This window comes from Ailuropoda melanoleuca, chromosome 1 (assembly GCF_002007445.2).
Source record: "Ailuropoda melanoleuca isolate Jingjing chromosome 1, ASM200744v2, whole genome shotgun sequence".
NCBI classification, from domain to species: domain Eukaryota; kingdom Metazoa; phylum Chordata; class Mammalia; order Carnivora; family Ursidae; genus Ailuropoda; species Ailuropoda melanoleuca.
This window is the reverse complement of record NC_048218.1, coordinates 206,079,528-206,093,160: the sequence shown is the minus strand read 5'-3', so window position 1 is coordinate 206,093,160 and position 13,633 is coordinate 206,079,528. Positions and strand designations below refer to the sequence as shown.

The following is a 13,633-nucleotide window of genomic DNA, read 5'->3' as shown; positions in this document are numbered from 1 at the left end:
TGCGAGCCTGCGCCCGTGACTCACCTCCGAGCAGGTGGCCGTGGCTTTACAAACACTTCCTGGATTTTCCAAGGCTAGTACAATGTCATGTACTTTTATGCTTTTCAACAGAGTCGATGTTAATTGTGCAATCATTATTAAAACACAGATCGGTTGCATCAGTTCTATCAGAAAAGAATATAAAAATCTCTCATACTTTTGAGCTTCTAGGGTCAATTACACTTCAAACTTTGGTATGTCTCCTCCAGTGTTTTCTCTATACTTATCTATGCATGTCTGACGTAATTGGGTTAATGAGTTGCAAAAATGTATTCTGCCCTTTTCGCTAACAATATTGTGAATTTTCTCCTATTTTATTAGATATTCTCTTAGGACATGACTTTTAATGGCGGCATAAATGTACAAGTAAACTTTCTTGGTTTTCTGTACCATTAGAGAGTCATCTTTTTTTGCACGAGGCTGATTTTAAAATTCGGGGAGTGGGAAACTGATGGATCAAAGGCAAGTATATTTTTAAAATGCTTTCTAAATTATCTTCCAGGAAAATTTATCAGCTTTCCCTTGAGAAATGCCCATTTTTCCATATCCTTGACAACGCAGGCTATTTTTTCAAATTTAAAGTCATTATTTCTCATTGTTTTGAATTTCATTTTCCAGATTACTAGTTAGCTGGCTTGTTTTTTCACATATTTATTGCCTGTTTGTATTTTCTTTTTTGGGAATTTGCTTATGTCCCTTTTTTTTTTTTTTAAAGATTTTATTTATTTATTTGACAGAGATAGAAACAGCCAGCGAGAGAGGGAACACAAGCAGGGGGAGTGGGAGAGGAAGAAGCATAGCGGAGGAGCCTGATGTGGGGCTCGATCCCAGAACGCCGGGATCACGCCCTGAGCCGAAGGCAGCCGCCTAACCGCTGTGCCACCCAGGCGCCCCTGCTTATGTCCCTTTGCTCACTTTATTTGTCCATTTTTTAAAGTTGAGAAATTGGTTTTATTTCACATTATTTGGGGGTTCGTATCTTGTAAAAGGCTTTTATGGTTTCTGCCTTTGGTGTCATATGTAGAGCAGCCACGGCACCCCAAATTAAATTTTATTTAAAATTTTTAAATATTAAATTATATTAAAATTTATGTGTATTTTATCACAGAAAATAAGTTTTAATATCTAATAGTATAAGTACTCCCCCTACACACAGATTCCTTTTTCCCCAAAACAATTGTCTTGGCTACAATCACTCATTTATTCTTCCAAATTTAGAATTTGTCAAATATTTTTAAATTTTTTGTCAATATTTTAAAATCCATTAGAAGAGATTTAAGATTCATGTCCCCCCATTTATTCAGGTCTTATTTTATCTCTCACAGTCAAGATTTCTATTTGTAGATTAAATGTATAAGTTTTATACTTTTTAAATAATAAAATTCACAAATATGAAAAGAAAAACTTTTGTTAGATCATGAGTTTTGGGGTTCAGAAAATATGTTCATAGCATATTGCATATTATACAATGTATGTCAAGTTTGATGGTTATAAGAATGGATTTGTCGGGGTGTCTGGGTGGCACAGCGGTTAAGCGTCTGCCTTCTGCTCAGGGCGTGATCCTGGCGTTATGGGATCGAGCCCCACATCAGGCTCCTCTGCTATGAGCGCTTCTTCCTCTCCCACTCCCCCTGCTTGTGTTCCCTCTCTCGCTGGCTGTCTCTATCTCTGTCGAATAGATGGATAAAATCTTTAAAAAAAAAAAAAAAGAATGGATTTGTCTATCAGTAGATTTAGAAGATACTCTAGTTTTTTGTTTTTTGGGTTTTTTTTAAGTAGCTTCCACACCCAGCGTGGAGCCCAGCATGGGGACTTGAACTCACAGCCCTGAGATCAAGACCTGGCGTGAGATCAAGAGTCAGACACTTAAACAACTGAGCCAAGCAGGTGCCCCTAAGATAGTCTAGTTTTTACTAAGTACTTATTAAGGATAGTTAATATGTAGGGAGTCCTTATCTTGTGTCAGGCATGGTGATAAACTCCTCATATACACATCTCAATCCTCTCTACAGCCCTAGAAAACATACTCTTCTAGTCTTCATTTTACAAACGAAACAACTGAGACTCAGGAGAGGTTGAGGAATTTACCCAGGGCCACACAGCTAGATAGGGGTTGACAGGAAACCAGCCCTACTCTTCTCCACTAAAGTCGTATGTGTGGGCAAAGCACCAAGTGCTGGGCCCAGCACAGAATAATTGTGAGATACCCATCAGTTCACGAGTAAACGTGGCATGTCCAACACTTCCCGCCAGCACCTTTGAAGTGGAATTCCTTTTATGGACCCCCAGAGTATCTTCATCTGTTGGTAAGCAGCCTCTCTTAGCCAAAAGGCTCTTCCCTTAAGTCCAAAAACTACTCCCTCCCTCCCTGGCCCCCACTAGACGTGTCTTCTGTGCAATCAGGAGTTAGCCACCTGCTGCCGTTCCTTCCTCTCTGGGCATAGCCAAAGGAAATGACACGGCCTTCACTCTGCAGAAGGGAAAGGGACACAGGAGTTGTGAGGGGTTCCCAAGCCCTTATGGCAGCCAGGAATTCCAGGCCTTGGTATTTGGGACTCCGCCCCCCAATATACCTTCAAGGAGGATGGCGGGGGGGGGGGCGCGGGCACGGCAGCAAGCCAAATGGCCGAACCCAGTGGAGATCGTCTCTGCTCTGACATGCTTGCCAGAGAATGATAGGTCTGCACCGGGTGGAGAACCCACCAGACAGCAAAAATTGACAGGGGCTCAGGGAGGATCCTCTTGCCCTCCAGCTGTGCCTGGCCCCCACTACTGGTTTAGATGGCAAAGTAGGTGGGCGCACCAGGGCGTGAGGAGAGCAACGTCTCCAGAAATGCTCTATGAAGAGGACCGAGTATACCGTAGAATCAGTCCTGTATCTGCACCCACCTCTCGCAGATACACTGTCCCAGTGCTCCCCACAGGACTCACTGCACATCCAACAAATACTGAGTCAGTGTCTGCCATCTGCCACTGGGCCACGTGCTGGTCCTCCTCATGAGCCACGCAGAAATGGTCCGTGCTGTTTTCCCACAACGTGAAAGGACATCGAGAGGACTTCTCAGCCAAGTTTAGTGATGGAAATCTTTCATGGGGTAGTACTTAATAGGAAATAAAAACCAAGTACTTGGGGGTTTTTGTTTTTGTTTTTTTAAGATTGTATTTATTTATTTGACAGAGGGAGAGAGCACAAGCAGCGGGAGAGGGAGAAGCGGGGTCCCCCCTGAGCAGGAAGCCCGATGTGGGGCTCGATCCCAGGACCCTGGGATCATGACCTGAGCCGAAGTCAGACGCTCAACCGACTGAGCCACCCCGGTGCCCCAAAACCAAGTACTTGTTGATAAACCTTGAATGCATGACTGTTGAAAAGCTGGAGGAGAGTAGGAAGCAAGAGAGAAGACAGAACTTCACTCTAACGCAACTCAAAATTGTTAAGTCCAGCTTCAGACAGCATCCTGAAGGCAGATGGGAAACCTCACAGAGCTCCTTTCAGGAGCTCGCGGACAGTGTGGGGAGGAGGCAGAACAGTCCCACGCTGAGCTGTGTGGAGGTCATGCCTGCTGGCCCGTTGCAGGTGCTCAGGCAGCCCTCCATCCTGAGCCCTCCAGGCCTAGACCTGGGGAGAAAGCGGCCGCCGCCCCCACTGAGGAAGGCCCTGAGTGTCCCAGGCTGGCATCTCTGGCGAAGGGATCTTGCTAGCTGGCATGGAAACTCCCCAGGAAATGATCACAGAGGTCCTCCTTGTGCATGGCAAGGACCCCCTATAAGAGCAGCCCCAGACCGAGAGCAAATGTCACCCCCAGAAGGCTGTACCAGACTCTCTGCTGTTGCATATCTAGTTCCAGGAGTCTGTTTTTCTAAAAGGAAAAGCACAGGGTTGGTCAAAAGGAAACCAGGTAGAGATCTGATTTGCTGCGGTGAGGCCAGCACCTGGGTGCCTCCCGGCTGTGTGACCCCTGCCCCCAGCCCCAGGCAGCCCCTCCCGCCGGCCAGGCCCTCCCCGACCCGGGCCAGCATGGCCCTCTTAAACACAGCGCAGTTCTGTTCGAGAACCCCGCAGACGGCTGCTGGGGCCTCTAAGGTTCCACCTGGTCTGACCGTACCAGCCTCCGAGGTCCAGCTGGACGCTGCCCAGCCTCAGTAGCCCGGTCCCCCCGAAGGCCTTTGCGGTGGCTGTTCCCTCTGCCTAGAGAGATCTACCTGCCGATGTTTATAGCGCTCACTCGTCGCTTCCTTCCGATTCGGGCTCAAGGATCCTCTCCTCAACGAGCTTCCCAGTGAGCCTCTCCTCTCCGCACCCCCACCCACAGGAGTCTCCCGTGGCTGCCGTGACAAGCCACCGCAGATCTGGTGGCTGAAGACCACACGCGTTCATTTTACACCCCCCCTATCGCCCTCCCTCCAAGGCCCTGGGAGCCACCTCCTTGAAATGTAAACACCGAGGGAGACAGGGACCCACGGGAGTGTGGGTGGGGGCCTGACTTCCCCGGGTGCCCGGCTCCAAGCTGCAGAACTGTCTCCTGTCGTAAAGATAGGAGACGCGCCCTGTTCCTTGGGAGCAAGGCAATTAGCAAACACAGGCGGCCACCCCAATGGCCGGGTGAGTTTAGGATGAACTCCGGGTGACGCACAGTGCCATCAGGCAAGTCCTCTTGCTGAGGACGAGATAGGCTCTGGCTGGAGACCGTGTGCAGCGGGCGGCAGCTAGTCTGCTGGGCTGTGGAATCAGGGAGATCTCCTTCTGCTTTCCTGATCTCTCAGCCGACTGCCTGTGATGTGCCTCTCTTTCTGCTTTCGTGCTTTTTGGCTAATAAAACTGTTTTCTCTTCTGCCTTTGCAGAGAGCTTTCTGGGTTGGTAGGAGATTTTGTTTTTAGTTATAGTTCCCCAACATGATCTCCCCATTTCAAAGCTCTTAGCTAGCTCACATCTGCAGTCCCCTTTGCCATATAAGGTAACATTCACAGACTGCAACCACTGGGACCTGAGCAGGGATTAGGGTCGTCATCAGCCCACTCCGACCCCATCCCCTCCTAGCTCCCCTACTTTACTGCTGTGCGTAGCTCATGTCGCCGGAAAGCAGGGATCTGGCCTGTCTTTTCTACTGCAGCCAGCTTCTAGAAAGGCGTCAGGTCCGTGATGGGAACTCAGCAAGTGTCCGTGGGCCAAATGAATAAGGACAATGGGAGAGCTCGAGCCCACGGGGACAGAACTGGATTAGACCTCACAGTCTGGACCATCCTTTATTCACAAACTTCAAAGTCTCTTCCCTGCTTGTTAAGCAGAGGATGGGAGTCTGATAGAACTTCGGGTGAGAGAAAAATACCACTTTTCCTCATAGGAGAATTCCAGTCAGTATGTGAGTGAGGCAAAGAAGAAGACATTTAGAAGAGGGGCGCCTGGGTGGCACATCCCGGCGTTATGGGATCGAGCCCCACATCAGGCTCCTCCGCTATGAGCCTGCTTCTTCTTCTCCCACTCCCCCTGCTTGTGTTCCCTCTCTCGCTGGCTGTCTCTATCTCTGTCGAAAAAATAAATAAAATCTTTAAAAAAAAAAAAAAGAAGAAAACTTGAATCTGTAGCTCTCCTTCTTCAAGGACTCTGACTGTAGGCAGCATTCTTTTATCTAACATTCTTTTATCTGGAACATTATTCTAGAATGACAGGAATGCGAGCACCTTTGAGGAACCTCTGGCTCTGAGGGGACCATAGCTCAGGGGGAGGAGGGCGCCCGACACTCTGGAGAGCACGGTTACCACTGCTTGGTGATTTGCTCTCGGGACCCTATGCCACCAGGAAACGCGGCCACAAACCACTGCGGCGTCTCAGCTAAGAGAGAAGGTACTTGACTTTACCTAGAGATCGACATTTTTACCCTTTCAAGGTCCAATCTCATCTATGATCATGATGTCTTTTTCTACTCCAGGCTGGCATTGGTTGTGTCTTCCTCAACTTAATTCAAAAGATGGATTGAGAAGCCTTGTGTGTATCCATTCTGGGTTTGAAATCTAAAAGCCAAGCTTGATCTGGAAACACCAGGGAAATTCCAAACAGAACCTCTGTGGGGTCTTCGCAGTTTGGCAGAAGCAGGGGTAGTTGCAGGTGCTTCGATGTCGCCGGTATCGCCGCGTCGCTGTGCACGAACGCCCTCTGTCCGCGTCGCCACGGCACAGAAATGCCACCTCGCACCTGCCCAGACCCTTCTCAGATAACCTCACGTGGTGAGTCAGAATGTAAACTTGGTTTCAACTCAGAGCCTCCTCAAGGGCTCCAAGACCCAATCTGGGTCACAGTTAAATTTGGTGCCTTCAGAGCTGGCCACCGAGGTCTCGAATGTGCTCAGAAGTGGTTGGCCTCAGCTGTCTTCAAACATGAGAAGAGAGTTTCCTCTGAACATGATCTAAGAAGGTTTATTTTGGGGATGTTATTAGAAGTGACAACAATATAGCATGTTTGACTGCTACATGGTAACATTCTATTACATTACTACATCTGACAAACAATATACAAAATAAAATTCATTCTCAAAAGAACATTTGGGAAGTGTGTCATTTCACAGCATCTAAACTGCTCTACGCGCTTGCCACTGGCGGAGATGCTGCTTATTATCTGTGCCTGCACCAGGTTGCAGTTCTAATGAATGGGCGTATGGCAGATAAAAGCACTGCAACAAACTAGCATGATTTATGGGTTGGATGGAGTTAAAAGAAGTTCTTACAGTTAAACCAGGAATCAAAAAGCGACCATATGCTACCACAACTATGTAAGAAAAATAATTCTTGGGCTGCCTGGGTGGCTTCGTCAGTTGAAGCCTCTGACTCTGATTTTGGCTCAGGTCATGATCTCAGGGCTGTGAGACTGAGCCCTGCATCAGGCTCTGCACTGGGTGTGGAAGCTGCTTGGGATTCTCTCTCTCCCTCTCCCTCTCCCTCTGTCCCTCCCTGCTCACTCCTTCTCTCTCTCTCCCAAAATAATAATAATTCCACCGCCTGTTATTTGAAAAAACTGGCAGAGGACTGGTGGCGTGAAGGACCTAGGCTGTGCCCACCGTCTCCATCTAGTGGTGGATCCCTGAGCGAGGCTTCCCCGTCTCCATGAGATCTGATGGACCTTCAGCCTGGTATCTGTCTGCCTTCCAACCACTTTGATTTAGGAAAATATTTTTGCATCCATGAAGCTGACTGTTTAAATGTACTTCATAAAGATGCAAATTCCTCTTATTGGTTTGCTGAATGTTCTTGAAAGAGTTATTATAAATTTCAAAACGTTAATGATATGTTAGTGTTAAGATACGTCCACTAATGAAAATCCAAGTTTCATTTCCTGCCACGTTAAAACATTACAAAAGGCGTCCTGATTTCTTATATGCTTTTTTCCAGATAAATACAGGATTCATATATTTATTCTCAAAAAGGCCATTTTGATTTTTTCAACTTAGTATTAACCATTCTAGCTTCATTCTTTTGATCACAAAGCACCTGATTAGTCTTAGGAAAGGATCTCCTCTGTGTGTGTGTGTAGGCTTGCTAGGACTGTCCACACTGGGTGGTTTAAACAAGAGAAACTTATTTTTCCAATTCTTGAGCCCAAAAGTCCAAGATCAAGGTGTTGGCAGGGTTGGTTCTTCTGAAGCTACTCTCCTTGGCTTGTCGGTGGCTGTCTTTTCCCTGTGTCTTCACACGGTCCTCCCTCTGTGTCCTGATCTCTTCTTATAAGGACACTAGTCATATTGGATCGGTCCTTCCTCTCCACTCCCCCATCTGACCTCATTTTACCTCAATTACCTCTTTATTTATTTTTTTTTTAAAGATTTTATTTATTTATTTGACAGAGATAGAGACAGCCAGTGAGAGAGGGAACACAAGCAGGGGGAGTGGGAGAGGAAGAAGCAGGCTCACAGCAGAGGAGCCTGATGTGGGGCCCGATCCCTTAACGCCGGGATCACGCCCTGAGCCGAAGGCAGACGCTTAACCGCTGTGCCACCCAGGCGCCCCCAATTACCTCTTTAAAGTCCAAACCTCCAAATACAGTCACATTCTGGAGGTACTTGGGGTTATGACTGCAACATAGGAATTTTAGGGGCACACAATTATATATATATAATATATAATAATATATATATACTATACATATATATACTCTCTATATAGTAGTGAGATAGTGATTTTTCTTCTTTAGTAATTCACAGACTCTGATTAAACATGGCAGATCACACACGTGTTTATCCCTACTCCCTCCCAAAACTCCATCAGAACAATGGTAAATTAATAAGAAAGTACAAATTCACAAGGAGAAAGAAGATGGGAGAGGAGACACCCACCGACGAGACCCATGACGCGTTCTACAAGATGGCACGGAAGGAACCATGGTAGCTGCCCAAGCTAACTGCGGCCAAGGGTCTTTCTGGTGCCCCCAGAGCACATCGCAAAGGAAGCTGTCAGCTTCCTGCGGAGATCCATGGCAGGGGTGAATAGGGACGGGGAGAAAATCTGTGCCAAACATCGGCCATCAGTAGCTGGGGACTTGGGAAGGTAAATGAGACCCTGTTTGGGGCCATTCGCATGGGGCTTGGAGCCAGGGAGGTGGCAGGATGCACGGAGTTGACCAATACTTGGACAGTTTCCCCCCACCCCACGCTAGCCTCATGAATTCCATCACACCCTTCTGCTGTGCCTGCAGGCTCCCAACACCCCCGTGAGACCCCTGGATCTCTCCCCACCAAGGATGGGACACGCAAGATCAAGGCTGAACATGTGTGCTGCTTATCGAGGTTGTTGGACACCAGATGCATCTCTGACAGAGACGCCTTCCTTCTCCGTGTGGTTTTAGGGCTTGGGAGGCAGGGGAAGGGGTTGAGTGACTCCTCAAGGTCTCACTGGGTTTGAATATGTCTGTATTTCTGGCGAGACTTTCCTGAAATGTGTGGGTGAGGATGCTGGGGACTGGTCACCCAGGAGGGGCCAAAGAAGAGGGCAGCCCTACAGAGGCCGCACTGGGGTTGGGGGGACGGGGGAGGAGGCAGGGCAGCCCCACATCCCATGGAGGAGAGACTGGCCCAAGACCACCAAATGCTTGGGCTCTTTGGCCAGAGGGAGGGGGAGGGGAGGACGGCTTGGCCAGGGTTAGCCAGGATCGGCCAGGGTAGGGGTCAAGGTCTGACAGCAAGATTGTGGCCGGAAGGCCTGTGGGTGGATGGGAGGGAGGTCTCAGAGGGCTGGCTGCCAGGAGGCCGATCCTAATGGGGTGGGGAGGAGCCTCGGGAGGGCTGGGAGCTGGAGGGGCCCAGGGGGTGGGAATGGGAGGAGATGGGGGCCGACCGGAGGAGGGGGGGGTGCAGGAAGAGGCTGACAGCCTGGCCTAGAGTCAGCCACGGGAAGCAGCAAAGCAGAGACCCCAAGACACAGGAGAGGAGGTGAGGAGGGGAGAGTGCGCCAGGGAGGCAGCCGGGTGGAAGGAGACAGGCCAAATGGGGCAGCTCCAAGGGTGAGATCTGTCATCCCGTCTGTAAGCCCTTGTCATAAGGCAACACCCTGATATCTCTCACTGTGGGGGCCTCCATTTCCACATGTGTAGCTTTCTGGTCCTAAGACCACCAGTCCGCACAGAATTCTAGGGGTGCATCCATGCCTCAAGCAGCCCCAGTCATGGATTAGGGGGCAGGATCAGAAAGGCTAGGAGAGGGGTGGTGGGAACGGCCCCACGAAAGAAGTTAAGGGAGGGAGAGGCTGCCTAAAGAAGAAAGCCATGGTGGGGCTGAGGTGAGACCCCGGCGTCTAGGGTCAGGGGCACGATCAGGAGCAGCCCCAGCACAGGGAGGGTTAAGCATCCTCCCGGTTCCCACCCCGCTCCCACCCCGCTCTGGGCCCCTCCCATGTGTTTACGTCCTCCCAAAAATATTCGGCCTCCAGCTGCCCTCCATTCTATATCCTGCCCCTCCCCCTTGAGTTAGCCTTGGGGGACAAAGGGGGTGCCAGAGCCAGGTTTCCCAGGACTGGAGGGAGCCCGCAGGCTCAGAGTGCTGGGGGACAAGCAGACCTGGAGAGGCTGAGGTGGGGGACACCGAGGGGGGCTCTGAGGGCAGCGGGCAGGAAAGGGGATCAGACACACAGTGGGGGAGAAAGAATGGGCCAGAAAAGGGTAAGGCAGAAGGGTGAGAGTGGGCAACAGGAGGGCTTCCCAGGCTGTTGGCTTGAGGACAAAAGCCAACTCAGCACCTACCCAGGACAAGGCCAAACATGGGCTGAGCTGGGCCCAGGGAACAGTGGGGGGCAGGGTAGGGAGGAGAGCAAGGACCAGGGGAATACCAGGGGGGATCTGACTGAAGGGCCACTTCCTGTCCCTCCAACCTCAGCCCAGAGCTCTGTCGGGCACCCCCCCCAGGCTCCCCCCCCAGCTACAGGGCCAGGGAGTTCGTGGCTCCGCTGGCTGGCATGAAGAGCTGAGGACTGAACACTCTTGGCAGGGCCCGGGTGACAGAGGTGACGCCATGTGGCAGCTGCTGATGCCTCTGGCCCTGTGGCTGGGCGTGGTGGGCCTGGGCAGAGCTGAGCTCACAGCGGCGCAGCAGCGGGGCCTGCAGGTGGCCCTGGAAGAATTTCACAAGCACCCGCCCGTTCAGTGGGCCTTCAAGGAGACCGGTGTGGACAGTGCCACGGAAACGGTTAGCGGCATCGCCTGGGGAGGGAAGGGGGTTAGGGCCAGAAGCATGTTCCCAGGAAGCAGGTGCGAAAGCACTTGCGCTCGATGAGCACCCAGTTCTCCAGGGAGAGGCCAACACCCCAGGCCCCTTCTCAGATGTGCTGTTTCACTGGGTAGGGGGGGTGGGGAGGAGGGACAGGTCACGTCCAGGAATCGCTCAGCTGGCTGCTGGCCTTTCTCTGTCTGTGGGCAGCCCTTCCCCGCAGGGACCTTTGTGAGGCTGGAATTTAAGCTCCAGCAGACAAGCTGCCGGAAGAAGGACTGGAAGAAAGCGGAGTGCAAAATCAAGCCCAGTGGGGTGAGTGAAGTCCTGTGTGTGTGTGTGTGTGTGTGTGTGTGTGTGTGCAGGCGCGTGCGTGCGTGTGTGCATGTGCGGGGGTGGGGTGGGGTGGGGGGAGAGATGGGGCATTTGCTCAGTGCAAGGGTATGTAATTGGGGTTTGGGAAGAGAGCCCGCACTGAGCTGGCTCAGTCTGAGCCTGGGCTGTGATGCTGTGGGTGGCCAGGGCTGGGCTACTCTGAAGACATACGTTCTTCAGAGAGAGTCCTCCTTCCACCCGGCCTCCTCCTCTCTCAGGCTTCAGGTCAGTGGTGGAGGAAGCCCGCGGCATGGGGTTTGGCTGGCCCCCACCCCAGGCCTGGTGAATTCCCCACTTTCTGTGAGTCTTTGAGTAGAGATGGCCCAGCCTGGACTGACTCATAACAGGGCTTGACTGTAACCGGCCCCCTTGGGGGCATAGCCACTGCTGTGGGGGAGTCCCCAGTCCCAGCTGTTCCAAGCACCAGCCTGTGACTCAGTAGGTTCTTTGCAGGCCTGTTCCCTCCGTCTGTTAAGGGAGGGACTGGATTCTATCAGTGATTTTTCCAGACTTCACGTCAGGACCCTTGTGTTTGTGACAAATCTTTTAAGAACATGCAAATAAATATAACACCAGCAGAGCGGCTCGAGGTGAAAGTCCGGTGGGGAGAACCCATCTGGGGAAGGAGTCCTGTCTACACACATATTCCATAGTTTGAAAACTGCAGGATGGGCTGATGTCTGAAATCTCCCAGTCCCCAGATGGGCTGTGCCAGAAGCCAGATGGCCCACATGACCCCTCGCCTCTCTGCTCTAGGGCCTGCCAGGGGAGACGGCCCCCGTGGCAGGTAGCCCCCAGCTTCCACCCTGGTGGGGCCGCATGCTGGCCCTGATCTCTTTCCTCTCCTGGCCCCATGCTCCCCTCCCCAGAGGAAGCGGAAATGCCTGGCCTGCATCAAGCTGAACTCTGCAGATAAAGTCCTCGGCCGGATGGTCCACTGCCCCATACACACGCAGGTTCACCAGGTAAGAGTGGGCAGAGGAGGAGGTGGGGAGGCTGGGGAAGAGGCTGGCAAGATGGAGAAGCTGGGCCCGTGGGAGAGGTCAGAGGCCGAAGCACAGACTGAGGTGTACAGAGGGCGAGGAGGGTGGTTGGGGTGAGGAGGGGCAAGGGGGTATGAGAAAAGAGGGGAGGAGAGAGGAGGAGGTGAGGGATGAGGAGGGACCAGGAGGGGATGAGGAAGCTGGGAGGGGCAACAAGGGTAGGAGGGATGAGGAGCGGTAAGGAGGGGTGAGGAGGAGCTCTGGGCCTGGCCCCACTATTCCCTGAGGGATGTGGCAATGGGAGACACAGAGGATGCAGGCACCGTCCGCAGGGACACCCTGCCCGGGCATGGCTTGCCCCCCGGGCCTGAGCAGCGGCTGGCGCTAGCAGGAGCCCGAGGAGCACCAGGAGGCCCAGTGCGGCAGGGTGGAGCGCGCGGGCGAGGACCCCCACAGCTACTACTTCCCAGGACAGTTTGCCTTCTTCAAGGCCCTGCCCCCCAGCTGAGGCCTGAAGGTAGGTGCCCGGGATGAGGGGGACAGAACGGAGCTGGGACAGCGCGCGCGTGTTTGGGGATGGAAGCTGAGGGCGGCGGTGGGAGAAGGCTTCGGAGCCTGGGAAAAGAGCTTGGACCAACCCAAATAGCCTCCCTCACACCCAAATCTTAGGTTTCTTATTCCTTTCCTCTAGAATTTCGTCCTGCTTCCCGGACAGCTGCAGGAGGTAACCGGTGAAAGACTGACCTGCTGTCCCTGAGCCCAGGGAGGACAATCCCATCATCCCCGAGCTAATAAACTGCTCTCCCAGACTCGCTCTCTCCTCTCGCATGCCCCCTTCCCCTCAGCTCGGCTGTAGGAGTAAGCTCTTGCAGGAGGAGCAGAGCCCCAGGGGGAGCAGGAGACTTCCTGCCCAACGCTGGGGAAGAAGGGGAAGCAGGAGAGACCAGGGGCCGCAGAGGCCTCGTCTTGCCTTCGGGCGCTCGGGCTTGGGAAAACAAAGCTCACCCAGGAAAATGACAGCCAGTGATGCTTATTAGAACAAAAGATTTAATAGGGATCAGCGTGGGTGAGAACCGGCAGCGAGGGCTCCAGGGTGACACAGGACGGGGCCACCACAGCAGAGGGTCACTGGGACAGGCAACTTCGGGAGGTGGGTAACGCCAGCTTCCGGGCTCTGCCACCTCCTCTCCCAGGACCGGCTGGGCCAGCACACACCCCCTCCCTGCCTTTCTCACCTCTAGCCTTAGGAAGAAGCAACTCTCTTCCACTGAGCCTCGGACAGAGTGGCCAGTGGTGGCAGCAGCTGTGGATGGGCTGCACATGGGGCCTCCTCCCCAGGCTCACGGTGGAGGTGGCGGGACGGCCTCACGCTGGGCCAGCTGCTTGAGCAGGGCCCTTACACCTGCTAGAGGCCACTGGGGAGGCGTGTCCTTGAACTATGTGCAGGGAGGATATGGAATTTTCCCCTAGGAGCGGGAGGGAGGGAGCTGCTCTTAGCAACACAGAGAAACAAAGAGCCGGGTTTGCAGGCTACACGCACCAAACCGGGGCGGGGG

The 13,633-nt window shown here is 52.4% G+C and overlaps 1 protein-coding gene across 6 annotated transcripts; it reads left to right on the top strand.

The window, feature by feature from the left end:
• The first annotated feature begins 9,327 nt into the window (after positions 1–9,327).
• RARRES2 (retinoic acid receptor responder 2) lies at positions 9,328–12,886 on the top strand. Of its 6 annotated transcripts, none has more exons than XM_002923762.4 (6): positions 9,328–9,450; positions 10,501–10,698; positions 10,930–11,034; positions 11,964–12,059; positions 12,469–12,594; positions 12,769–12,886. In XM_002923762.4, the coding sequence occupies exons 2-5, from the start codon at positions 10,525–10,527 to the stop codon at positions 12,583–12,585; spliced, it is 492 nt and encodes a 163-aa protein (XP_002923808.1). In that variant the 5' UTR covers positions 9,328–9,450; positions 10,501–10,524; the 3' UTR covers positions 12,586–12,594; positions 12,769–12,886. The 6 variants fall into 6 exon arrangements, with proteins under 6 accessions (XP_002923808.1, XP_019659936.1, XP_034495235.1 ...); XM_019804377.2 differs by having other exon boundaries at positions 12,466–12,594; XM_019804378.2 differs by lacking the exon at positions 9,328–9,450 and adding an exon at positions 9,936–10,087 and having other exon boundaries at positions 12,466–12,594.
• The last annotated feature ends 747 nt before the right edge of the window (positions 12,887–13,633 follow it).